Below are 26122 nucleotides of genomic sequence, written 5' to 3' on the forward strand. Positions count from 1 at the left end.
CAGAAACAACATATTTCATCCTCTATAGGACGTTCATCTGAATACTTGAATGTTTAAAGATATTCCAAAATATTCTAGAAGGCTCACAGATTCTACAACTCCCACACACTTTATGACTTTAACGAATTCTAACACTATTAACATCTTTGGGACTTTTACGAAAAGAGCGCTCTCTAAAATGTTGGAACTCTTCCAAATTCAAGAAGTTTTTACCAAAAACACTCATGCAAGTTTTAATAGTCTTGAAAATTCTTAAATGTTAAAGATGAATGAAGTCTCTGGGAATTCTTCAGAACAGGATTTTGCTGGACTTCCTTTCATTTCAGACTTTCACAAATTCCTGAACCCTCACAACTAAAAACGAATAACTAAAATTCTAGAACATCAGCAGGTTTTAAAACACTCACAAATAAAAGGACTCTCGTAAATTCTTGACCTTTAGTAAAATCTTTAGAATTTCAGAAAGTTTTTGGTCTGTAGAAATTTAAACAAGTTCTAAAACTCTTGAAAAATATGGATGACTTGTGAGACAATGAAAAAATTTAAAACTCTAAAATGTCAAATTCCAAAACACTCTGGAATTCCTGAACAATCACAAATTCTGGAATTTTTGAAAAAAATCTACAACCTCTGCATAAAAAGAATAGTCAGAAATGTCATATTCCGCAAAATGTAGAACTCTTGTAAATTCTCAAACTTTTGTGAATAGAAAGAAATTGAAGCATTTGAAAAATGAAACAACTCTGACGTCCCTCATGGAAGCAAATTCTTAAAAATCCCTTCTAATTCTGGAAGTTATTAATTTCAGAACTCTTACGTCCTAGAAATGTTCTCCAATTTTAAAAATCTCTAAAATTGTCTTTGAAAGGGCTCCTGTGAATTCTAGAACTTTCCAATTCAGCTCAGTTTAATTTCTTTGGTGCCAATTAGATCACAGTCATCTCAATGCATATTTACACATGAAACCCAACTGTTGATCACATATAGGAGACGTTAGAGAGCAGAAACTCACTTTTACACTGGGAAAAAAATGCCCCTCTCAAAATAAGAACAAAAAATTTTTTTTCAAGGTATGTTAACCTTAAAATAAGTGAAAGAAATCTGTCAATAGAACAAGTGTAAATTGTCTTGGTAAGATTTCTTGAAATAAAACATGATATTTAGAATATTGAGATCATAAAATTGGCAAGAAAATCTTAATTTAAGCTATATTTTACCAGTATTTTTCAAGCTTTCTGTCTTGTAATAAGACACAAATGCTAAAGAAATTATACTTTTTCACTCAAAAATAGATTTTTTGCTTTAATAATTTTCATCTCAGCGTCTCCATTTAAGATGTATTCAACTTATTTTGAGTTGCACTATAGTGGCACTTCTCTAGATTTAAGACTGTCTTGTACTTTACATAAGATTACAAGGAATGAATTAAACATTTTGAGATGCTGGAAATCCTTGTATTTAGTCACAACATGAAAGCATTTAGAAGCGCTGTGTTTTAAGACAAGCCCGTTGTGCCTAATAGTAGGTGTTTTTACCTCAAAGTAGACATTTGCTTTTTTTACCTTTCATGTTCATTTGTAACTCATCCTTCATTTTCTAATGGGAGCTGTTTTCTCATGAATTTATGGTTTTCCAATAAAATGCGTTCACTTGAATCAAGTGGATTTCTTACATCAAGATTATCTCTCCTATGCAAATCATACCTCAGCTTCAAAAATGTATGAAATGTCAAATAAACCTTGTTTCTTCTAAAATACAACTCAAAACAAGATCATTTCAAAGTTGTTTGACTTAAGATATTTAAGAAGCACTGTCTTAAAACACCTCTTGTTAGGTAAATTTATCTTAAATCAAGTGGGATGAAACATTCTGATTAAAAACAAGACAGATACACTTGGTAAGATTTTGAGTTTTTGCAGTGTAACAGGAAGAAACCTGCAGAACCAGACCTGGAGGTGGAGACTTCCTGCGTCTCCAGTTGGGGTTAGGGGATCGAATGAGGGGAAAAAGAAGAGGACCAAGACAGAAAAGTTTGACAGTTTCTTGAACATTCACAAAATCAGGAACACCATAACGTTTCGGTGTTAAACACGCTTCCATCCCTCTGTTACTGTCGTGAAATCATCCCTGTGAGTTTGGAGGAAAACGGAAGAAACGCTTTCGTGCATTTTTCCTTCAAGAAGAGAATCACAACAGAGCGCTAAGTGAAGATCTTTATTTGTTACAGTGATTGATTCCCAATGTCATTTTCCTGCAGTTGTTGCTGCTTGTCGTTTCTCTTTGCCGTTGTGGGGTTTTTCACTCGCAGGCTGCCTCCGGCTGCTGCAGCTCTCTGAGGAGTGTGTGATCGTCGACATTTTGGCATTATTTAATTTCAACAAAAGAGTTTCAACAAACTTAATGACTTCCCTCTGGTTCGCTCACAGCCTAACATAACATTTGTGCCTTCACTTAGCAATCTCTCAATGGAACCTGAAGTAGAACCACGGTAGTGGATCCACTCTCACTGAGCGGATTAAAACATGTGAAATGTGCCCACAATGTTCTGTATCACACCTGAAGTGAGTTTCAGCTCCAGCAGCACCATCACAGGTATCAGCCATGCTGCAGCCATCATTACGCCGGCTATGGCTCTTGCACTTCTTGTAATGGAGAAGACGGCTGCAGCGGCGTTTTCGAGCGCTCGATCTGTCAGGAGGCGATCAGGAGCAGAGCTCAGGCTCCACGGCGCCGTCCTGGGGGGAGGCAGACGGCTCACAATACATCCCCAGCAAGGTGCAGCGGAGATAGGAAGACATCTATCAGAGCGGACCGAGCCGCTCGGATCTATTTCCCAGGAGGGCAAAGACCCAGGGAAGACATTTATTAAATGGGGAAACAAACGATGACAAGGGGCTGAGGCTGGGAACCTCGAACGAGCTGCAGCACCGGGAGGTACAAGAACTGAATGAAATATGGAAGCTTAAAATTGTGTTGTGCCTAAATGAACTATTTCATACACAGGATTGGGTTTTCTAATCAATTAGAATCGACACAACAAATGATAAATATGTCAAAACAATGCCGAGTTAAAAAAAAAAGTGTTTAAAACAAAGAGAGGATTCAGGCCCGAAGGTGGAATGTATTGAACTCAGTCCATGTATTATGTGGATCTTTCAGGTATTTGTACTTAATTTTTTTCTTTTTTTATGATGAATACAATTCCAAATATCTGAACTTTCTCCACCTTTTTTTAATTCTTCAAACCGTTTCCTTCCTTGTTTATCCTCTGAGTAAAAGGATAAAAACAGCTGATGGTGACACAGGATTCAGTATTTTCCACTTTCTTTAGACTATCATTAGATAATACAGCTACATCGCTCATTGCACCACCTAGTGGTACCAAATGGAATTCCTCTTTCTGTTTTACCGTATTGTCCGGACTGTAAGGTCACACAACCAGACAGAGAACGTAAAAACGGAATAAGTCGCGAGGATGAGCTGTTTCCCAGAATGCAGCAGGGCTGAGCTGAACACTTTGAAGGAGGAACAGACTCTCTCCTCTCCTCTCCTCTCCTCTCCACGTATAAGCCAATATTCCGCATTTACAAGAGAGCTGCGTGGCTCCTGTGGCCTCTGAGCGTTTCAAGCATGAAATCACTTGCAATGTTACGAGCGGAGAAAGACTGGAGGATGTGAAGCGACTGGAAACTGAAGAGGAGACAGAGTCTGGAAAATAAATGCAAGCAGAGACATTGTCATGGTTTGTTAGAGGTGCGTGAAACAAGTTACAAATACTCACAATACTTTGATCAAGTAGTGTTGTTGTGGTTTAAAGAGACCTTTATTTAGAACGGGCAGGAGAACTCTGTGGATCATGGGAAAGGCTTTTTCCTGGGATCTCTAACTTAGGCGATGTTTACATGACAACGTTTGCAGGTTCAAGTCACCGGCCAGAAGTGTCCCCTGCTCCAGGAGAAGCTTTTCCCTCCTTTACCTGGAGTTGCTGCAGTCACTGAAAAGTGTACTGTGGTTTTACACCAGATGCTTTTGCTGCTGCAGGATGAGAATTAGAACTCAGATTCCCTCCAAGTCAAGACTTAACCCACTGCCCACTGGAGGCCCTGTCCTTTGACACTGTACAGACGCTGCCATGCTGATAAAATGGTCTTAAAGTACATGAGCACAATGCAAACAACATGGAAAAATTGGAACAGAAAAAAAATAGAAATGTCCACAAACCAGAGACTTCAAAGTAATTAAATTATTTTTGATTTCTATTCTAAAGAGCGAGAGTACGTGTAATTCCTCTCACATTTCTTTCAATTGAAGCTCAGGTTAGTTATACTGCAGATTTATCGTTGCAATGCGTGAAAAAATGTTTCTTCGTTTGAAAAAATTTACAATAATGAGGGTTTTTATCCTACCAAGGTTGAAGGCTCTTATAAGGCTCTTAAACTCAAGAGTGCAGATAGACTGCTCCTCTTTTTTTTTTTTTTGAGTTTTAGAGTTCATTAATTAATTAATTCATTCATTCATTCATTCATTCATTCAACTAGTCTGAAGTGTATTTGCATTTTTCTTTGGACTGTTTCTGGCATGCTGGTATCGTGATGTTTGTGAATGATCCAAATCCATTGAATAGCTCTTTAACATGAACAATGATAGATATAGATTTCATAGATTAAAATCTATATTCTTTCAATATAGATTTTTTTTTTTGATCATTAATATGTTCCTGCAGTAGAACCTGTTTCACATGTGGGTTTACTATCACACACGTTGAGGGTAAATCAAGAATATTGATCTCAGTCTCACAATGAATGCAAATCACGACATAAAAATCTGGTTTACATTTGCCAAAGTGTCAGTGTTTTCTAAATAATTCAAATTGAGAATCTCAAAGATGTAATACACAGTTTTTAAGTTTCTGCGGCACCACAGACATGACATCCAAAGTAAAACTTTAATTGCCACAAATTAGTACTTTGTGGAAACAATTTAAAGGTTTGGCTCATATGTCATGTCTGGGGCTCCGTAACTTCGAATAATTCCGACAATAACCTCAGCCTGTGAATCCGTCCTAGATGGAATGACTTACTCAGAGTCTTCTAAACAAAAATCTAAAAAGGGGCTAGTGTTTTGAAATGCTTTTTGAATGAAACAGACCCTCAAAATGTATTTAGACTCTGCTATCAACATATTCTCGATGAGCTTTGGACTTTTTTGCATTTATTTTAACTAGGTTAGATGTATGTGGGCTGGTTTTACTGGTTTGTGTTGAATTTTTGGATATATGTTAAATTAGAGTTTTATATGTATAGCAGAGCTGTTTTGGACTGGTTGTGCATGCTGTGGTTCCCGGGTTAAATGTGTTTGGAGGCGTGTTCGGTCAGCCTGCTCTAATCCAGAGCGCCACAGAGAGGCACTCGAGCTCCGTCCTGGGACCACATGCAAACCCATCTGGGGGATTTTTTTCTCCTTTTTTTTCACATGTATACAACCTTTCGTTCATGCCATCATAAATGAGACACAGATGTGTGTTCGGGCTTTGAAATGACAGTAAAACACGGTGAGAGTGCGCATTATGCAGACGCGTGTTTTGTGCGTAAAAGCGCACTGACGGCTGACAGCAGCGCCACAGTAACGCATGTCTCTCTCTCTCTTCCCTTTCTCTCCCTCTCTCTCTCTTTCCCGGGTGCTGGTCACTTCTCATGCAGAGCGCGTCTGCGGAGAGCACCGTCGGGGCTCCTCTCCGCGTCCTTCACACTTTTTCTTTTTCCGTGCGTAAGGACAGTCCGGCTACAAAAGACAAAGCGAAACCCAGTGAGGTGGACTCATTATCTTTGCGCTCTTGTGCTTTGTGGACAATCACCGCTGTCTTTCTGCCGGGGGATCGAGATATCTGATGGAAAGTCAGCGCATCCGCCTGCTATCTCTCTGCAAGGAGGCATCGGGAAACTGAAGAGGGGAGACAACGTGTTGTGAATACAGAAGAGAACAACTATTGACACCTACAGCTCGCCAGTCTGCCGCGTGCCTGCTGGAAAGAGCTGACAGAAAAAGGAGACTAAAAAGGGGGTGACGATTTGCGTTTCATATCGGTCTATCCTACTTCAAGCTCTGAGTCATCCACTAATCGTAGATGCGTATTTACGAGTGTTTTCACCTTTATCTTTTTGGCTCCTTGAAAGCAGCTGGCCGTCTGCCATCAGTTCTTCTCAATGCGCGCAGAAAACAAGCAGCTTATTCAATTATAATTGTGGCTCTGACACGCTTTAAGTTCTTCAATTAAAAAATAAATAAATAAATAAACAACCCGATCAGGACTTGTATTATGGCTTCGCTGTACCAGAGATTCACCGGGAAGATCAACACGGCCAATTCCTTCCCGCACCCACCTGAGGCCAGCCGCCTCCTCGGCGGACAGGTCGCGGACGAGGAGCACGCAGCCAAGACCCCTCAGCAGCTCGGCGACGGAAGACCACCCGTCCAGTACCGCAAGAAATGCCTGCGGGAGGACGAGGATGTAAGACACCCCCCCCCCCCCCCCCTTCTCTTTTTATCCATCATCTTGAGCGTCATTCAGAGTGAAAATCTGCACACCTGCATGCAGAGGCCTGAATGACTGGAGATACTCAAGCTCCCTCATTGGCTTCTGAACATGTTCTGGAAAGTTTTGAACCTTGTAACCTCTTGCAGCTGCACTCAGGCTTGAATAGGGATGTGTTGGAGTAGCTTTTGTTGATCTGGTTTCTTATTACTTTTGACAAACATTGATGGAGGCTTTTAATAGCTGCTGCATTCAATTATGAGATGTTTGGTACTCATAAAAGGGGATTTGGGATTTTCTTTTTTATAATTATTTGAAAATACGTACAGAAGTAGTTTGATTTAGATTCCAGACAGGCTCCACATGGTGATGTAGTAGTGAGCTCTGTTCTCCTCCAGAAATAGCAGGTTGGAGTCCAGGGCTGATGGTTTTTTTTCGTTGCATGTTTTCATTTTGCCTGTGTGGGTTTCTTTACAAAAAGCTGAGGTTGATTTGAATGCGTGTGTGTTGTGACTTTGTTGGTCTGGTGATGGACTTCTCTCCTGTCCAGGTATCTGCAAGAGTTAGGTGGAAAAAATAATGAAGAAAATAATGGCTTTTTTTTCCCCACCTGATTTCAGGGAAAACAAACAACAACAATCAGCTCTCACATTATCCCATTAAGTGAATAGCAGTGATTTTGTTGCTCTTTGTGGTGTTCCTGGTCAGTATCTATCAAAAGTGGTGTCGGGTACAGAGACGAACCCCTAACAGGATCGTGGATGGCGAAGGGTTTTTGATGCAGTGTTGAGTGAAGGCCGACGAGCTACTGCAACAGAAGTTCACGCTGGTTGACGAAAAGCTTTCAGAATACACAGATCCTAACAACCAGTGATGATCAGTGAGCATCAGAACTGGACCACAGATCAAATGTCACGTTCAGGTGTGTGTGAGGAATATGTGGCACCAGGATGCATTATGGGAAGAAGGTGGTGAAGCAGTGTGATGTGCTGGACGAAGCTCTGCTGCGTCTGTGGATGTAGATGTTACCACATGAATAATGTTCCCTGATAGCATCTTACAAGAAGATAATGTTTGAAAAAAGAGGAGTAATTTCTCATTAATTGTGGACTGTGTTTGAACATGTTTCAGACTAAAGCTTTGTATGGATGTGATATCAGTTTTTCAGTGCATTTAGATGCTGTTTTCAACAGTTAGAATGCATATTTAAGATTAGTTTTAAACAAGTTATTTACTGGTTTTCTGCATTTTTTTTGCTTCCATAAACATAAGACATCATTCATATCCAGAGTGCTTGTTTCCCTCGCTGTATATGAAACACTAGATTTGGGTCACTTCTGGACTAGTTATAAGGGTGTTTCAGTGTAGAGCTGTTTGATATACTTAATTCATGTTGTGGCCATCTTTTTGATTAGGTTTTGATGTACTTTAGTGAGTTTTGTTCTGAGTTTGAACATACTTTAGACTATTACTTTTCAAGTTTCACATCAGTTTTGTTCTAGTTGCACCCTGTAGCACATGATTCTCTAAGTGTCTGGGATTCTAAAAGCCTTCATGTGCCACTGGTTAGGGTTCTACCCGGCTAGTTTTGGTCTGTTGTGGATAGACTATATTGTAAGATTAATTGGAAATCTAATTGGAAATTGGAATTTTAGACCAATCTGATAGTAGTCACAAAGATAAAATACTTCAGAAATAGTGTGATGAACGCAACAATTTTGAGATACTGATTTTGTACTTTAAATTTTAAATATCTCAAACCAATGGCGGATTTGTGGGATGTGCTTGACAAACAAGTCTGAGTCATAGAGGATACAAATATCACAGCATACCTTCAGAAGTCTTAATTTTTGATAATTTAGTCCATGAATTGCTTTGTTAGAAAGCACAATGTTATCCTCTTTGCACATTGCATGCAGGACTGATTTTGACCCATGAAGTGACGCGTTACACGTTCATGCTTAATTAAAGCTACGTTTGATCGCAATGCCTGTATTTTAATTGATCGTATCAATTAAATGTCCACGCTCTCATTAATCATGATCGATTGTAGAACCAGAGATGGTGAATACAATCTGTTTTTCACTGGAAAGTGTTGAACACATCACGATGGTGAAATCAGACCTCTGAGTTTCTGCGGCGCTGACCGAGGTGCTGAAACTGTGTTGAGGTCACTGACCGCAGGAAAAGCACATCACTCGTGTGTGTGTGTGCGTGCGTGCGTGCGTGCGTGCGTGCGTGCGTGCGTGCGTGCGTGCGTGCGTGCGTGCGTGCGTGCGTGCGTGTGTGTGTGTGTGATAATCTGAGTTCTTCCTGAGGACATCTGTGTCTTGTTTACTTAAAACTTTCGTTAAGCTGGGATGGGAGTTGCGCTCCGTGTTTTTTAGTTTTTTTTCGGCATCTCAAATTCTTGGGAGGTGGTTACCATGGTAACTGATGCCGTGACCCCCACCCTCCTTTCTGACAGGTTTCTCTTTAACAAACCCTCAGTTTCTCCTCACTTCCTTCCTCCCTCCTGACGAAGCTGTTGGACACAAGCTGCCATTTCCTCATCGCCTGCGGCTTTCTTTGTTTGTTTTTTTGCAAATCCTGCTTTCCATCCGTCTTCTTTACCACTTAATGTAGTAAAAACACATCGAGGTAAAACCTGCATACTCTGCACGCAGAAATCCCCTCAATGCCAAACGTGAACCAGAGATATTCACACTGAGGTGACTGTGCTAACTACAAACCCACCGTGTGGCCAAAATGAGACTTGCTTTTCATTCGTGATGTCTTGGTCACTTTATGTGCTTTTGTTGTGAGCCACCAGTTTTACCGTCACATGCAAGACAGTTCGATTGAAAATATCTCAGTGTGTGCGTAAATAATTCACAAGGAGATGAATGATATTATCAAGCACAATGTTGGTATTGCCATGGATATGAATGTCATTGGAGAATGAGACATCCTGCTGATAAAGCATGCGATAAAATTAAGTTTTTCTCTTTTCTTTATCCTTCTCAAGTGGTGCTTTGATCAGCTTGTTGTTGGAGCGGAAAAGTGTTGTACTCTGGTTTCTGGGACCAAAAGATATAAACTAAAATCAAGCTATTACATGTATTCTGCCACATGAGCTTCACCACGACACACGCATGTTGTGGAGGACTCCTTACCAGCAGATTCTCTTCTTTCAGAAGTAGAAATCCGTCCAGCCAGCAGAAGCAAATGCTCCACGATGGATTCAGAGAGGAATTTACCAGATATCACAGGTGGAGGTCTAAAGCTTCGTCTATAAAAGAAAAACAACAATAAGTCGATTTCCAGAATGGAGAGCAGATTGGGGAAGCTTTTACTTTTAAAGGTTCTGCTTTGTATGTTGGTGAGAGTTTAAGTCGGAGCATTTGGGCTCCGGTTAGGTATTATATGATACAGATCTCGCTAACGTATCGCCATACATCACAATACAAAACAGCCCCTTTTTAGAAGCATGCAATGAAGAACAAAAATAGTTTTTTGCGTAAAGAGGGTATTTATACGAATGCAGACAGTTGGACCTGCGTTTTGAACAAACATTGCACAGCTTGAACAGAGAAATGAACATCTGTAATCAGCAGAAAACTAAAAAAAAAAAAAAGGCAGTGACAGCCTTGTTTCTTTTGCAAAAATAACTTACTTAACACACAAATAACTTTCATAACCATTTCCAGAGTTGAATGATCAAACATAGAGATTACTCCCAATGGATGTCACCATGGGTGTGTGATGTATGTATGTAATCCATTTACAATTCAATAATATTGCAATACACCAACTCCTTTAAAAAAAAAAAGAGCACAGCTTCATGAACTTGAAGAGCGTTGGTTTTCCTCTGGTTTTTCCCGCATGAAGCAGCTTGTTAGGACATGTGCTGCTTGTTTGCTGATGACACCGAGTCAAACCAACAACAAACACATGAATTATTGATGTCTCTCACATCACGAATCAAGTGATGAGGCAGCCTGCAGGCTGAAGGATGACACTTCCTCAGCTGTCAACAACAACATCATCATCATCATCATCATCACCACCACCATCATTTCCATGGCTGAGCAGAAGGATGATGCTTTTTCCCTTTAACGTCCTCCACGTTTGTTTCACAGGCTCTTCCAAATCCCCGTTTTCCTCCACGATTAATCCTTCCGACTGAACGTTTGCAGTAAAACCAGCAGCAGCTGTTGGTCCTCTGGCTCTCCCAACATATTTATTGGGATTACACTGTTAACCTCGAGGTCAGCGTAATTCCTGATGCCCCTCCGAGTCGTGTCCGACCATGAAATTGCCTTTTTGCCTCAGGAGGTTGGGGAGTGCGTTTCAAAACTCTTCCTTGGGTAAACTCTGACGACGTTCCCATTTATTTTTCTGAAGGAAAGTGCTACAATTGACTGAGTGATTATGTAAATTTCATCACATTCATCAGGATATTTACCTTCTCATTCACCGCTCTTGATTGGAGGGAATATTAGATGTGTTTTGGAGGGCAGCTGTTTAATCTGTCGACTTCAGTGTTTTCTGTGCTTTCACAATGCGGACGCTGCATCTCTGTTGGCAGCAGGGGTGCGTGCATGTGAGCCTGATTAATTGTTGCTTTGCTCTGCGTGCGTGCGTCACTATTCTGTGTTCGATGTCATCGGGGGAGGAGGCGGCGGCGCAGGCAGCGCCGTCTCCTCCTCGCTACACTTTACTGCTAATAGGAACCCATTAACATCCATAATTAACAGCTGCACGTATAAGGTGAGAACGGGTGGCGACTTGCCGGGGAGACCGCAACCACCAAGGACCAAAAAACAACTGGAAAAACAAGTAAATAAATACGGTTTTACAATCTATTAACCAACCAACCAACCCAGACCTCATTAAACTGGAAACAGCGTTTATTATTACTGTATTTGATCCAAAACTATGTCTACAGTCAAAGTTTAGTACGTTTTTGACCCCAGAATTTCTTCAAGAAGATTGATTAGAGAAATATGAGTTATTTCCAGACATTTTAGCCACACACATCGAGCACAGACCAAATCCTGTAATGATTGTTAAAGTAATCGATCTTCCCATAATAACACAGAAATATGCCCCCAATAGAGTCAAACAGAATAAATACACAAGAAAAAGATTAGAACAAGATCAGACTTTGTGTAAAATCATACAGATTCTAATACACAACCTAATTTGTCTTGTTATTAAACTTGAGCCTGCAAAGTGTGTAAATGTGACCGTGGTGTTGATCTAATTCTGCCGATATATAATAATATTCTCTTCATTTCTCCTGCCTGGATTGATTTGTCAGTGAATAAAATCAGCGTAAAGAAGCGTGAGCCTCATATTCGGGCCGTATCGTCAGCTTGTGTTCTTGGGTCACGATTGTGAGCTCACGGCTGTGGTTGGTTGTTAAAATGACAGAATGTTTTTTAAAATCCATAAAGAATGAACAACGCAACTTTTTTTCTTTTTTTTTAATCCAAATATTAAGTTGATTTAGGACAGGATTAGAGTTTGAGCCAATTCATGCTATTTCTAAGTGATTGGTCACACGAACAAACATGACATTTAAAATAACAAATAATTACTCAAAAAATCGTTGTATCGGTTCGACAACGTGAAGTCACCATCACGGATCAAACACTGTTTATATAATCCAGAAAAAAAAGTGCTATAGGGTGAATTCCACATTTAGTTTTACCTAAGTGTTGGACTAGATTTACAGTTAAAGCAAACTGATGCTGCCTCCAATCTCCTCGTCACACAACAACAAACTATTGGCCTAATTTGTTGTGTGTGTGTCTCCTGTCAGATTAAATCCTCTGCTGGCTGTGGTTTTCTGCATCAGATCAGTTTTTCAGTTGGTTCACCGTGTTTGATGATTAATACCAAAACAATGAATTCCTATGGCTGTGTTGTTGTGTTAAACATACCAGTATATACAGTATCATGTATTATTTGTTCTGAAAGATTTGTGTCTTAAAAACCACTTCAAACCTGGATTTAGGTCAATAAATGGTTTTAGTCTTCAAGAAAAGCAGAATTTATTAATTTCTTACAAAGTAAATAAATTTACATTGACATTGAATTTAGGACAAGACCAGACTTCAGGCGAAATCATGAGACTTCTAAGCTCTGAGTTACACACTAGAAAAATATTGGGTTGAAAAAGAACCTAATCTGTGTTGTTTGTGCAAGTTTGAAAGGTCACCGCTTGCTGCGATGACCCAGCAGGTTGGATCATGTTTTCTAAACCAACATACATATACAGTATTTAGATTAAACCGTTTTTTTCTTTTGCTTTATTTAAATTGTGCTTCAAAATCACATACTTTTCTGATTAGAAGTTGATCCCTGCACCAAATGTTTAATTTAACCCCGAGTAACTAACCTATCTGAGTGTGACTCCTCCACACAGTTTACATTTGCGGTTCGCCGAGCCTCGAGTTCCACTCAGCGTGGCCCCGAAGCCCTTAAGGGCGAGGTGAAGACCACATGTCATACTCAGGAGGCATGAAATGGATGGATTATCGATTCTCCATAGCTTGAAAATGCCATCCCAACACGGATGTTTGTCTCACAATGACAGGAAGCCTTAAATATAATGCTAGAAATAGAACAAAGACCCTAAAAATATCTGAACTCTTTGTTTTTGTGTCGAACCTCCTTCATTTCAAAGTGAAGTGCCTTGATCTCTTAGTGTATTTAAAGATTTGAGGATCTAAATCACCCCCGATGAGTGAGTCTGTCGTTTCACAGTTGTTGGACCGACTGTTCAGAGTGTCAGTTTTTTAAATGAATTAAACATTTTTACTGTTTTTGTACTGAAAGTAAATGACAGATTCCTCTTTCAGGCAACATCTCGGAGCTTCTGACACCCTTCATCACGACAAATGAAGCTTGTTAATATTGATTTTCATTGCTATTAGTCATCATATTTGGTTCTATTTCATAAGAAATCACCACTTCAGCTGCTCACTACAACTGTAAATGCAACTATGAGAATCAGTCAGTGGCAAAACAAATGTCCTTCAGGGTTGCTCTAATCCCACAGCACCGTCATCAGACCTTGTTGGAGACAAGCTGAGGTCATTTTTATGGATTTTTAACCATTTTAACAAGTCAGTTTGGTTGAAGAAGGGATGATGGGCCTCCACCGAGGTGCTGGACCGGTCAGTGTGTGGTGAGGAGCTTTATTGTTTGTGGTTTCTATCTCTTCCTTTGGCCAGCTCATGCTCCCTGCTGGGCGTCTGATGACTGGCGGTGCGTACACGTTGAAGGCCCAGACCTTGTTCTTACCATTCAACTGACTTCTTAAGACTTGCCTCCTCTCCCTGGAAGTATTTGGTTATGGTCGACTTCCCTGTAGCTTCCCCGTGGTTTTCATTAGCCTGCGGGATCCCAAGGTACTTGCGGTTATCCTGGATATCTCTGGTAACAAAGGAGTATTCACATCTTCTAGCAGACTCTCGGAAGATACTTTCTAGCTCAGGTCCTGTATCTGTTGGGAGCACCAGGTTTCCAGGGTTACAGGCTCCATTGAGGCTGTTCCTGTATACTGGTGCTTAGTACCCAATCTTAGATTGTGGGGTTGATGGTGACATCCCATGATTCCCCATCAAGTGATGCAGACCTTGTTGACCTCGGTCAGTCTTTGTCTCTCACTCGTTGTTGTAGTGGACTGTCATAGCATTAGGTCCTGCCTTAAGAACCTTACTGGATGATGAGCACCAATCAGAAACAGTGATACTTTACATGTTTTGTACATACATACATACATACATACATACATACATACATACATACATACATACATACATACATACATACATACATACATACATGGCATCAGACAATGTATAGTTAAAAAAAACATCCACAGCGTGGAACAGTAAGTATGTAGTAAAGTTAATCCACAATATATAAAAAAAAATAAGATAATGAGATTGAGTACACAGTGTCACAGTAATGCTGTTTTTTTTTTTTTTATATTTTCTAAAGACAGCGCCACATTTCTGTCCCAGAAGCTGCTACAGTTGCTCACTACGACAGTGGATTTATATTTACTGTTAAGAGAATCTTGTCACTAAAAGCTTTTTTCCCTCAGGGCTTCATCACTCTTCCTCTTTTACTCCTCCCCACCTTGTTTTTTTCCCCCCCTCCTGAAACTCCATCAAAATGTGATTTTAAATTAGCCTTTAAATGGCCCGGTCTCATCTCACCTCACTCCTCCTTCACAGTGTGATGTTCTCCCAGAGGAGGATGGTTGCAGCGACGCAGTGTTGAAGCGCTCGCACAGTTTTTACAGGCGACATCTCGGGGGGGGACAAACGCCAGAGCTGTGAGCTGGCTGGCTGCGGAGCTGCTTCCTGTCGTGGAGCACTCGTGTTTCAGCGCGTCGGTTTTCTGGCTGCGAGCGTCACTGCACCTGCCGTCTCTTCAATTAACGTGACTCGATCACATTTCGTGGAAAAATTCTGCAGAAGTCTCGGCTCACGTGATCGCCCCGGGTTTAGAGCTCAGAAGAATGGAATTGTGAAACCTCCAGACTGTACATACAGTACATACAGTACATAGTGAGACGAGAGTACATACAGTACATAGTGAGACTACAGTACATAAACATAAACACACACACTCTCACAGTGTGACGGCACATTAACACATGCACTGTAATTACTAAAGTCACACATACACACAAACAGTTTTTCCTCACAAAGTCACACATACACTCGCGTGTGGACTCTCACACACACACACACACACACACACACACACACACACACACACACACACACACACACACACACACACACTCGAGCTTGTCCCTGTATGAACTCGCCTGTGCCTTCTGCTCAGAGATACTCCAGAACTGAGTAAGACAGTTTGGCCACTTCCCAACTCTCAGTTTAGCTCCGAGGCTCCTTTGAGGTCCGACGCTCTCATAAATCAGCCAGACGGAGCTCAACCGGAGCCGCCGGATAAAAGAAAGGCGCTCGGCTGTCCTCATTATCTCTGCAGCGGGGCTGGCTGCATGCTTCAGGTGGCGCAGGCTTACGGGAGGCTGCTCGCTCATTCAGAGATGATTGCTGAGCCCTGCTCCGCGATGATCACCTGCACTGTTTTACTTCCGATGTTAAAAAGCAGCACTTTGGACCCACTGTGCAACTTTACCTCCTTCTGATGGCAGGCAAAAACTGTTACAGCCCCTCACTGTTCCTCTCTCTTGTGCTGAAATTGTTTTGAAATGACTCGGAGGTACTCGTTAGTACTTAAAAAAAATGGTTAAAGCCTTTAAAGAGTGATGAGTACTTGATAAAGTTCCTTGCTGTTTATTTTGGTAGTATCAGTATACGAGAGGAAGATGTTCTGTCTATAATCTGCCCATTTGTAAAATAAACTGATTTACAAACTGATGTCAAGGAGGAGAAGCAGCAACAAAACAGCTGTGACAAGCTGCAGAAATCTCCCCAAAAAAGCTTAAGCTGTTATTGTCTATATAGTGGGACGTGTCCGTGTTGCCATTAGGAGGACTGAGGTAGCTCCTGTCAACTGGAGTTTAGTGAGGATAAAGCCGGCATCACTTTACAGCTGGAGAGATCCTGCTGTTCTGTGACTGTTTTCACTTTTAAAGTATCGCGTGATAGCCGCACTGACACTTCACTCAATGAGTAATCAGTAATCGCAACGCTGGAAGAAACAAACAAGCAAGGAACTTGATTTATAAAGCACTCTAAATTAACCAAAGTGGACCAAAGTGCTGTACAGGAGAATAAATAACATGTAAAAGTGCACTGTGCACAATTCACACATTGTAGAATAGGGTAAAGATTCACACAATGCAAATAAAACAAATGCATTTTAAACAAATTAAGAGGATTAAAAACATGGGTAATATAAAAGGCATTAAAAGTTAAGTAAAACCGTGGAGTGTAAAAAGTCGACTGCTCACATGGTGTCAAAGGCCAAAGAGAAGAAATGGGTTTTAAGATGCTTTAGAAACAGACAGGGACGCTTTCTGTCTGATAGATAGAGGCAAGTCGTTCCACAACTTCGGACAATGTCTGTATTTTATTCATGAGATAACTGATTTTTATTTTTTCCCGTATATTTCTGTATTTTATTATTTTATTTTGTTAAAAGCATGAGGACCTCATGCTGTTTATACAGCTATACGAGACATCTGCTGTCTCGTATAGATGTTGACACGTCTTCCTTTATATCATCCAGATGGGATTTTCCACGCAGGGCCAAAGTGTCTGTGTGTTCGTATCTCTTTATCTATATGGTTTCTGAGCAGTCGGATGAGAGAAGGCCACACAAGGCAAACATGCTGTCACCCTGTGCCGCTCCTCCCCTCAGGACAACAAAGCCTCCTCAGCAGGACCTCTCGCTCCATGTTGCCATGGTTGCAAAGGTGCAGAGGGTGAGGCTGCAAAGCTCTGTGAACGTGTACGAGGCCGCTCGCTCGCTGATGGCGGCTCTGACCGCCATCTGCAGATGACGCTCTGCTCTGTGCTGCAGCATTTTTGCTGTGCGTTTCAGTCGCTGCTTCCTCTCCATCTTCGTCCACCCTCTTTTTTTTTTCTTTTCTTTTTTCTTTCCCCTCGGCTCCTCTCTTCACAACAGGTCATCCATCCCTTGCCCGGCATCGCCACTCCGTGTTGACACACCATCGATCATCTCTTACCGCCCTCCCTCCCTCCCTCCCCGGACCTGTCAGCAGCACGTCAACAGGCCGCTGCCCCCCTCCGTCTGATTTACTGTATTATTACACAAGCTGACAGCGGGGATTAGTCAGTGTTTAAACACAGGGAAGCCTTATTACCTCTCGAAGGTGCCGGGCCTCCTCCTCGCTCTCAGGTGAAGGATTTTCTGCACCGAGAGCTGTGTGAAGCAACAAACACATCATCCTGTCTCATTATGTCTCTGTCTGGATGATCTACTGTCATTTTGTTCACTAAAATGTATCAAAACGCTGCAAAAAATAATACGTTTGAATAATAATACACAAAAAAGAATCAAATATAAAACATTTGAATAATAATCCAATGAAAATGTGATTACATTTGAATAATACATTATAAATAATATCAAATATAGTCAATTTTAAAAGTAAGCAATTCAAAATGTAACAGAATATAGTAAATTGAATCGAATTGTACAATGAAATATAATCAAATATAAAAGATTTCAATAATAATCCGATGAAAATGTGAGTCTATTTGAATGTAGTCCATTTGAATAACCAGAGTACCCGGTGGAAACCTCCGCACAAACAGGGAGAACATGCAAACTCCACACAGAAAGGCCCCGGCCGGATATTTGAACTCTCAACCATCTCGCTGTGAGGTGAGAGCACGAACCACTGCGCCACCATGCAGCCTCTGCAGAGCTCACAAAGCGCTATTGAGTCTAAAACCCATTAAAGGATTAAAAAAGGACTGATTGGTACTGAGATGAATCATCCATTTCAAGCCGCTAAATGAAGTGAAAATCACAATAAAGAAGATATTAATCACAGATCTGAAATAATCCCTCACCAAGAAAACTTTCATATCAAATTTTAAACTCTTTGTGTCATTTTAGTCGTTTCGCTATGATCTGCTGATATTCCACCTGACAAAATATTTAAAACGTCTCCTCACTTCACAGACTGAACTTCACTGTGGATCTGAAATATTTCCTCTGCTTTTAAGAACTTTATGCACTAAATATATCCGTCTTTTAACCCTGCTGGCTTCCTGCGCCTCCTCTCCTCCCCGTGTGTCTGATTTTTATTTATAACTCCAGGACTTGTTTGCAGCTTTCTTCCATTTGAGGATTAACTTTATTAGTCGTGCAACTGATAATCCGACGCACCTCGCTGGGAGGGAGGACACTTTCCCACACTTCACTCAGCTTCTTGCTGTCTGTGAAAAAAAATTAAAATAAAAAATAAATCACTGATTTGATTCCCTGGTTTTACATGCAGGAGTTTCTTTGGGTTTTTTGTGCACTGAGTCCGTTTGTCCACTAGAGACTGTTGTGTTCCAGTTAATGCACCGACTGCAAGCGTCCACAGGCAGACACAGTGCTGAAGTACAGATACGTATATGTGGATAAGAAAGCCTTTAGGAAGAGTAGAAATATTGATTCAACGGCTTTAATTAAGTACTATTTTTAAAAAATGAAAAAAAGATGCAGTTACTCAAGCGCAAAAGTAAAAGTGTCTTTTTTTTTTTTTTAAACTAACACGTATTTAACATTTTTGGTGGTGGTGGTCAGGATCATGTGCACATACATGTATGCAAAAGCATACACGCATACACTCTAATTATTGTTATTCTAATGTGTTTCTCAGTAGAGCCGCACAATTTAAAGCCTGTGAGTGACAAAGTGATTGGACTGCAATAGATTGTATTACTCATTATTACTCACTGTCATTCACTGCGTCTCCCCATATGAAATCTGTTTTTTCATATTATTTGAGCTGAGCTGTTATTCTAAATGTGATCTTTGTATTTTTTTTCTGTTTTCTCATCCTGCTTCCCTTTTATGGTCTCTTTTTGGATGTATTTCCTGTGTGCGTCTTCGCCCTTCAAATCGCACACACACGTTACCCCCCCCCCCCCCCAAAAAAAAACCTGCTGCAAAGCTACTGCGAGTAGAGCAGCTGGCACAGCTACCGGCCTCTCATCTCCATCCGAGACGAGGACGTTAATGTCACGTCCCACAAGGACCGTAAAGGTCACACGGTCACCTAGCAACATCAGCCGCTCGCAGGTACGGCATTGACCCGTAGACACGGATAACGTCTCTCCCCCACCGAAGTCGCCTCCGCCGCCGCTTTAATTCTGACATTTAATTGAAGGAGGTTAGAGATCAAATGGTCCTGTGGGTTTCAGAGGGTGTGGAGGGGAGCCGGAGGGGAGCAGGTGTCTTTCAGCCGCAGGAAGTCGTTTCGTTCTGCGGCGGCATGTCCTGGTGAAATGTCTGAGTGAAGCTTCACGTCGTCACATTCACTTCAGTCTCAGAAAGTCTTGCAATCACTAAACCGAGATACTTACAATCAGACATCAGGCCTTTATTTTGTCCTATTTTCATGGCTCACTTGAGTTGTTATACAAAATCTTAATTCTATCCGGAAGTGACCAGATCAGTAACATAACAGTAAGACAACATTTAAAATCAACTGTAAATATTTCCTTTTTTTTTTTTGCCAAATATGCTAACACTTTTTATTTCTTGCAATACAACCTTCTACCACAAGATGGTGCAGTGAGTCTTTCACAGTTGCAACAAGAAGCAGCTGCTTCTGGCAGGTGAAATAACTGGAAATTCAGAAGTGATCCACTGAATTTCCTGACATTTGTCTTCAGCGGCGGTGCTTTCAAAGGTCCTTTTCCACAACTGGATACAAACAACAACAACAGAAAAAAAGATAGAAGTAATTCTTCAATAATGAAGCCAGAAATTGAAAGCAAGTGAAGGAAATTTCCCCTACAACGTTTCTGTCAGCTGGAATTAGAGCAGCAGAGCGGAGCTGCCATTTCTCCCGAGTCCTCTCGCACTCTTTTTTTCTCCCTGGGCTGAGACCAGGCAGCAGTAATCCGTTGTGTCACACCGGCAGATTCTCTTATCGACCCCGCCATGATACCGCAGCGACACACACACACACTCACAGGACCTCGTATTTTATCTGGAACACACACACACACACGCACACATTTGGAGTATCTGAAAACAAGAACAAAGTCAGCGGGGTCACACCACTGCTGAGAAACTCCTGAAGTATCGTGTGTGTGTGTGTGTGTGTGTGTGTGTGTGTGTGTGTGTGTGTGTGTGTGTGTGTGTGTGTGTGTGTGTGTGTGTGCAGATCTGTGCAGTTATTTCTTGTTTATACGGTTTCAACAATGGTCGGTCTCTCTGCTTCATTATTTCAGCGGGTTGATAGAGGAATGAATCAGCCTTCTGGGGCTGGTGTGGCAGCAAGATGTGTGTGTGGGGTGTGTGTGTCATGACATCGGTGCATATCAAGATACATGCAGGTAATGTATATAGAAATTCGCATGTGCAGTTTGTGTCTGTGATTTGGATTTCTGTAGTTCTGTATGCAGCAATTTCACTCTATAACAAAATCCACTCAAACTCCTGTACCTGAGTCACAAATTTCATTATACTGACAAGTTACTGTCAAAATGGATCTTTTAACACAGAGATCAATTGTAAAATAACAAAAGTTAAATACCCACTGAAATCTGAGTGACTAACAACCTCAGAAGGTTTTAATAGTAATCAACATTAGCAATATCCATACTGAAAAGGATGATAAATTATGTTTCTATGCACTCTGCATTCATGGTCCGTATATTAACATCTTGGGCCCGTCAGCTGGAGCCTTACTGCCCCAGCCCGTGTTGACAGTGAAGAGTATTTCACGTCTTTATTTCAACGTTGCATCATATCAACTGCGAAGAAGTCACAGTGTGATTTTTTATCTTTTTGTTTAAATACAAGTATGAAGCACAAAGAAATCAACATCAAGTCTGTTTTTTGTTTTTTTTTCACTAGTCACAACTGTGTTAACCTTGAAGAGGAAGATAAAGGTTCTCCTTTGTCTCCTGAAGCAAGAAAAGCAAATACATGAAACTCTAGTAGGAAAACACCACCTCCTCACAACCCGTGTCTATTCCACCTTCCTCACACATTTGACCTGTTTAAACGGCACGTTGCTTTCCCCTTTAAATTTGAACATTTACTGACACTCTCTCCTACAGCACACTTTAGTCTGCACTCGTCCTACTTTTCCCGATACGACACAGGAGTTTCTTCTCTTCATATCTCTCAAAAAGCTGTGAACACTGACTCTCTTTGTTGCAGCTGCTTGATACTTAAAGTGATACTATTTTGTTTTTTTCAACTAATGACTTGTGAGTAAAGTAAAACTAAGGCGCTGTTACAAGACGTTTTCAAGTGAAAACGAGAACGTCTCCCAGTCCAGACGTCATTTTCAAAATGTTGCCATATAAAAGCGAAACTTTTCTGAAACGAAAAAGCAAAAAAGAATGTTTTTTTTCTTGAAACATCTCGTAAACGGGGCTTAAGTGACAATATTTTTTTCCACTGTAACCACCTCACATCAGCAGCTCCGTGTGCTGTGACGGCACCATCCAGAGTTGAAAGCGTAACTTGAACATACAGGATTTATTAAAATATGACCTTGTTTTTCCAACATGTTTCGGTAGGGGAGATAAATATGCCAAATCAAACTGCTCTCTATAGCTCCTACTCTCCCACCCATCTCATGTGTTGGTTCTGGTTTAACATCAAAACATATTTGCACATCATGACCAGAATTTCAAGATCAATGCTCCAACTAAGCAGGTCAGTTCCACAACACTGGTGAAACACACACACACACACAAAAACCAAGACTCCTTCGTTGAGGGATCTAGTCAGTCTCGAAATGTTTTACAAGTCAAAATGTCTGCAGAGATGAAGGTCTGTCAAGTTCACAGCAGACTGGGGCGGCTGCTGCGCTCAGGCTCTGGTTTAGATTTCTGATGAATAACACATGAGAGAGGTTTTCATGTTGCATCCTCGCCAGACCTTGGTGAGCTTTCCAGACTTGAGACGAGCAACAGGAGAGAAAAGTTTGGTCCCTGCAGCCACGAAGGTGGGTTCGGAGCTTGTTATGTTGGCTTGAAAGCTCGGTGTGGAGACGGCCGGTCAGTTTCAGCTCCCAAGTTGTTTGCAGCATCTTGTTAAAGCGATACCGTGTGCCAGTGTGTGTGTGTGTGTGTGTGCATGTATCTTTGTACATACTTCTGTGTACACTGACATGTAGGTCACCCTCGCTGCGGCTGTGGAGAGTCGTTTCCTGTCGTAAAGCTTTGCAGCGTCTCCTCTTAATATTTCTCTCCCGCTCCTCAAAGCTGTTCAGTGTGAGCGAGGCCCGGCGCTCCGGGGGGACGGCGGGGCAGAAGATTGCTTTTCCCGAGCTGGCGTGATGATGTTGGGTGTGGAGCTCTCATGCAGCAGAGCGGAGATGGGGGAAGATAATGATTATTTGCTGTAGCTGAGTTGGAAGGCGGACTGGGAGAGCTATTGAGTGATTGGCTATTGTGGGGCTGGAAGTCTGTCAAGTTGTGGCCCACCAATAACCAGGAAGCCAAATCCGACTGATTGATGCTGCTCCTGACTAACACTCCCTCCAGATTCGCTGTTGCATCATGGGATTATGGTCTTGCTTACATCTTCCTGTTATGGGTCATGTGTTTCAGCCAGCGGGCCTCTGAGTCCTTCAGCTGTCTGTGTTTGTCTTGTGGTGTCGGTTTGCTTCAGGGGAAATATTTTTGTCAGGATCGAGAAATTCAAACTTTAGAAAGTTTCAAGGAAAGATGCTGTGAGTTTGTATCTATACACATTTGAAAATCGTACAAAGATAAAAGATTTAATGTTTGAATTGAGAGGAATTTAAAGAATGGAAAAAGTGGTGTAACGCTTGTGGAGCAAAGAATAACGACGGTAAGCAGGTAAACAGGATAATTAGAAGATTCAAAGCTATTATTGATATATATATATATATATATTGATTATTGAGTATTGACACTGGAGGCCACCATTGTTGTTTGTCCATCCACTCACACATGTGAAGAAAAACTATTTATTACGGCCGTAGTGCACATCAAAAGTTGCGTTTTCTCCTGTTTCCAGTTTTCAGAGGCTCTGAGAGCCGAAAAAATAACAAACGTTTTCTGTTTTCATTGAAAATGGCCTGAGACTGGACGGTGAAGCAGCACTGCATTAAACAGTCAGGGTTCCGTTGTGGAACCACTGCATTGTCTCAGGGAAAGTAGTGAGTACCCATTGATCGTCAACAGTTCTGAAAACCACTGCCTGCGGACACTTGAGGGTCAACCGGACTGTGGTTGCATTAGTACACATGGAATGAGTGGCCTGCCATGTGTGAAGACTCGGTCAGCTCTGACCAACAGGTGTTGAAATCCAAACTCTGTCCTTTTTATTGGAGACCTTGTTGATTTCAGCCAGTCATTGCCAAACCAAATTCTGCACGTATTACTACAGCATAACGGGAAAGAGTCTCGGTCTGAAATACAAGAGGAGACCCTCAGCTCAAATCTGTATTAGTGCATTTGTAAATAACATAATAATTGGAAAAGTATGGTTCTTTCATTCTGTAGCCAAATCGGCTTAACAAGGGGGGGGGGGGGGGGGGGGGGGGTGCTCCAGCTGCTGTCACATTAGACGCTGCATTTAAAATTCCTGCAAAGCCGCAGGGGCACAGATAGTGTGTTCTCCTGTGTGACGCCTCGCAGGTATTATCTTCACTGGGGTGCCGGCGCCTTCATCCAAGTGAGCCTCCAAACACCCCCTCAAAGAAACTCCAGCCTGCAGCCACTCTGCTGAGAGGCAGGAAGGTGGTGGTGGGGTGGGGGGCAGGTGGGGGGGGGGGGGGGGGGGGAGTGGAAGGGCAGACAGGATAAACAACCCGGGGTAAAAAGCACCATAACCCTGAGGGTGGTGTGTAATGCTGATTTGTGCTGAACAGCACGATGCTCTTAATGGCTCAGGTAAGTGGTCCAGTGCTGATTGTTGCGAAGGGGCCCGAGCACTTCATCCAACAGTCTCCTCAGATTCACTCCCAGTGACTCAACCCATAGCTGTTAAGTCTTACAGTCCAAGTTTCAACCACAAGGTGGTGGCTTGAGTGACTGACAGAAGCAGCGGCAGGAAAAGTTAAAACAACAGCTGAAGGTTGTGGCTATGACACCGTGCTGTAGTCTACATGATAATTAGATAAACTCCATCTACCCATTAGACCCAGTCTGGTCCCTCGTCATCCACAAACCAAAGTAGACCAAAACCCTTAAAGTCAGGTGAAGGTTAGATTGGTGCAAAAGTGTCTCATATCTGTCCCCCAATGCACCACAGAGGCAATAAAACAGTTCACATTTCAGTTTAAGCCTTTAAACAACACTCGCTAAAATAATTTAAACTGTGAAATTTAAACTCTACTGACTTTAGAATAGCATTTCATTCAGTTGACTCCATTATGAGTCATTTACTTGTGATAAAATCAGTAGTAAAAGTGAAAATCTTACAGCCAAACCGTACACATTTCTCTCTGGATTTTTGTAAGAGGTTATGAAATCTTAGTGAAACATCTCATTCATGACAAATGTCCTACAATTAAATGTGTTATTTCCAACTGAGTCTGCCAAGCAGGTCCCAAATTCGTTTATTTTCACTTGTTTTTGCATATTGTGATTAAATTTTGTACCAGGATTTCCAAATGAAATCACCAATAAGCTGATTTGTGAACTTACAGGAGCAAAAGGACAAAACAAAATAGTGATTTTTTTTTCAGTTTGTGATAAGTCATAGTCTGCTGCACCTTTTTCTCCCAATACAACGGTCACATTTCTTCTTGCCCACCCCATACCTCTCTGCGGTGAAGGAGTCACATGGTCAACTTCCCCACCTCCTGCTTTAGTGGAACTTCCTTTATCGCTTTGTCCCTTTCTCCCCTTTTTATTCACCGGTGTAGCTCTGCCCTTTTCTGCCTGACAAAGTGAAACTTCACCCAATAAAATATGACAGATTCATAGCCGGAGCGGGGCTCTGAAAGGTCACCGTAGCACACGTCCATCTGTCCATTACCTTCAATATGACTGCATCCAATCCCAGCTGAGTATAAGTGAAGGCAGTTTCCACCGGGACAGGTGAGCAGTACACCACAGGTCAAGCGCAGAGAGACACTCCCATTCATGTCTACAGGCAACTTAAGCTCATTCACCATCAACTAACCTCAAATGCAGGTTTTTGGACATTCGGAGCAAGTCAGACAAAACCCCCCGTGGACACAAAGAGGAACATGCAAACTCCGTTCAAACACAGTTACACTTGAACCAGAGCACGCACACATTATAAGTATACTAACTGTTTTCAACGTCCGTGTTTTTCCTCTTTCTCCAAACCTAAAATCATCATCTTTTTTTAGTTTTTTCAAATTTTATTTATCGAACATTTTGAACAATATGTGAAAGTAATCAAACATAGTCATATCTGACTTTCAGCCGCCTACTCACCCACCTGCCACCCACTGTCAGGCCAAACACTTAATTTTTAATTAATTTAAAAATAAAATAATTAATAATATTAAGTAAATAAATTACAAATATATGAATTAAAAAGGGGGGATAAATCAAACAAAGTAAAATAAATAAATAAATAAATTGAGGGGGTCAATTTTCCTACTCAGAGGTAAAATCATCATCTTTATAATATCAAACATCTTACTTTTGAAAGTCCATGAAAAATGACTGTTTCCACTCTCCCCTTCATAAAAACTAAAATACTGTAGTTCGGAGTGTATTTCCCTCGACTGGAGTGGTGCAGCCGATTAATGCCTTTAATTTGAAACTAATATGTATGACAACGGTGCTCAACATGTGCAATACTCACACAAATCAATCATCACTCCCAAGATGTCCAAAGATCAAATGGCAAAAACCTTTTCCTCGGACTCTTGTAGTGACGTCGGTAAGAAGGAGCAACCAAATAAACATGCCAATAAAAACACTTTCA

At 41.4% G+C, this 26122-nt stretch overlaps 1 protein-coding gene across 1 annotated transcript in view; it reads left to right on the top strand.

Annotated features, from left to right (window-relative positions):
* Positions 1–6316: 6316 nt before the first annotated feature.
* The window catches only part of LOC308114970 (A-type potassium channel modulatory protein DPP6-like), a gene marked incomplete at both ends in the record, with an annotated part of 89289 nt that continues 69483 nt past the window's right edge, over positions 6317–26122 (top strand). The window contains one exon of the mRNA XM_080472245.1: positions 6317–6508. Coding sequence (XP_080328371.1) covers positions 6317–6508 — 192 coding nt within the window. The remainder of the gene's footprint in view (positions 6509–26122) is intronic.

The sequence above is a fragment of the Lipophrys pholis genome (assembly GCF_963383615.2).
Source record: "Lipophrys pholis genome assembly, chromosome: 1".
Taxonomy (NCBI): domain Eukaryota; kingdom Metazoa; phylum Chordata; class Actinopteri; order Blenniiformes; family Blenniidae; genus Lipophrys; species Lipophrys pholis.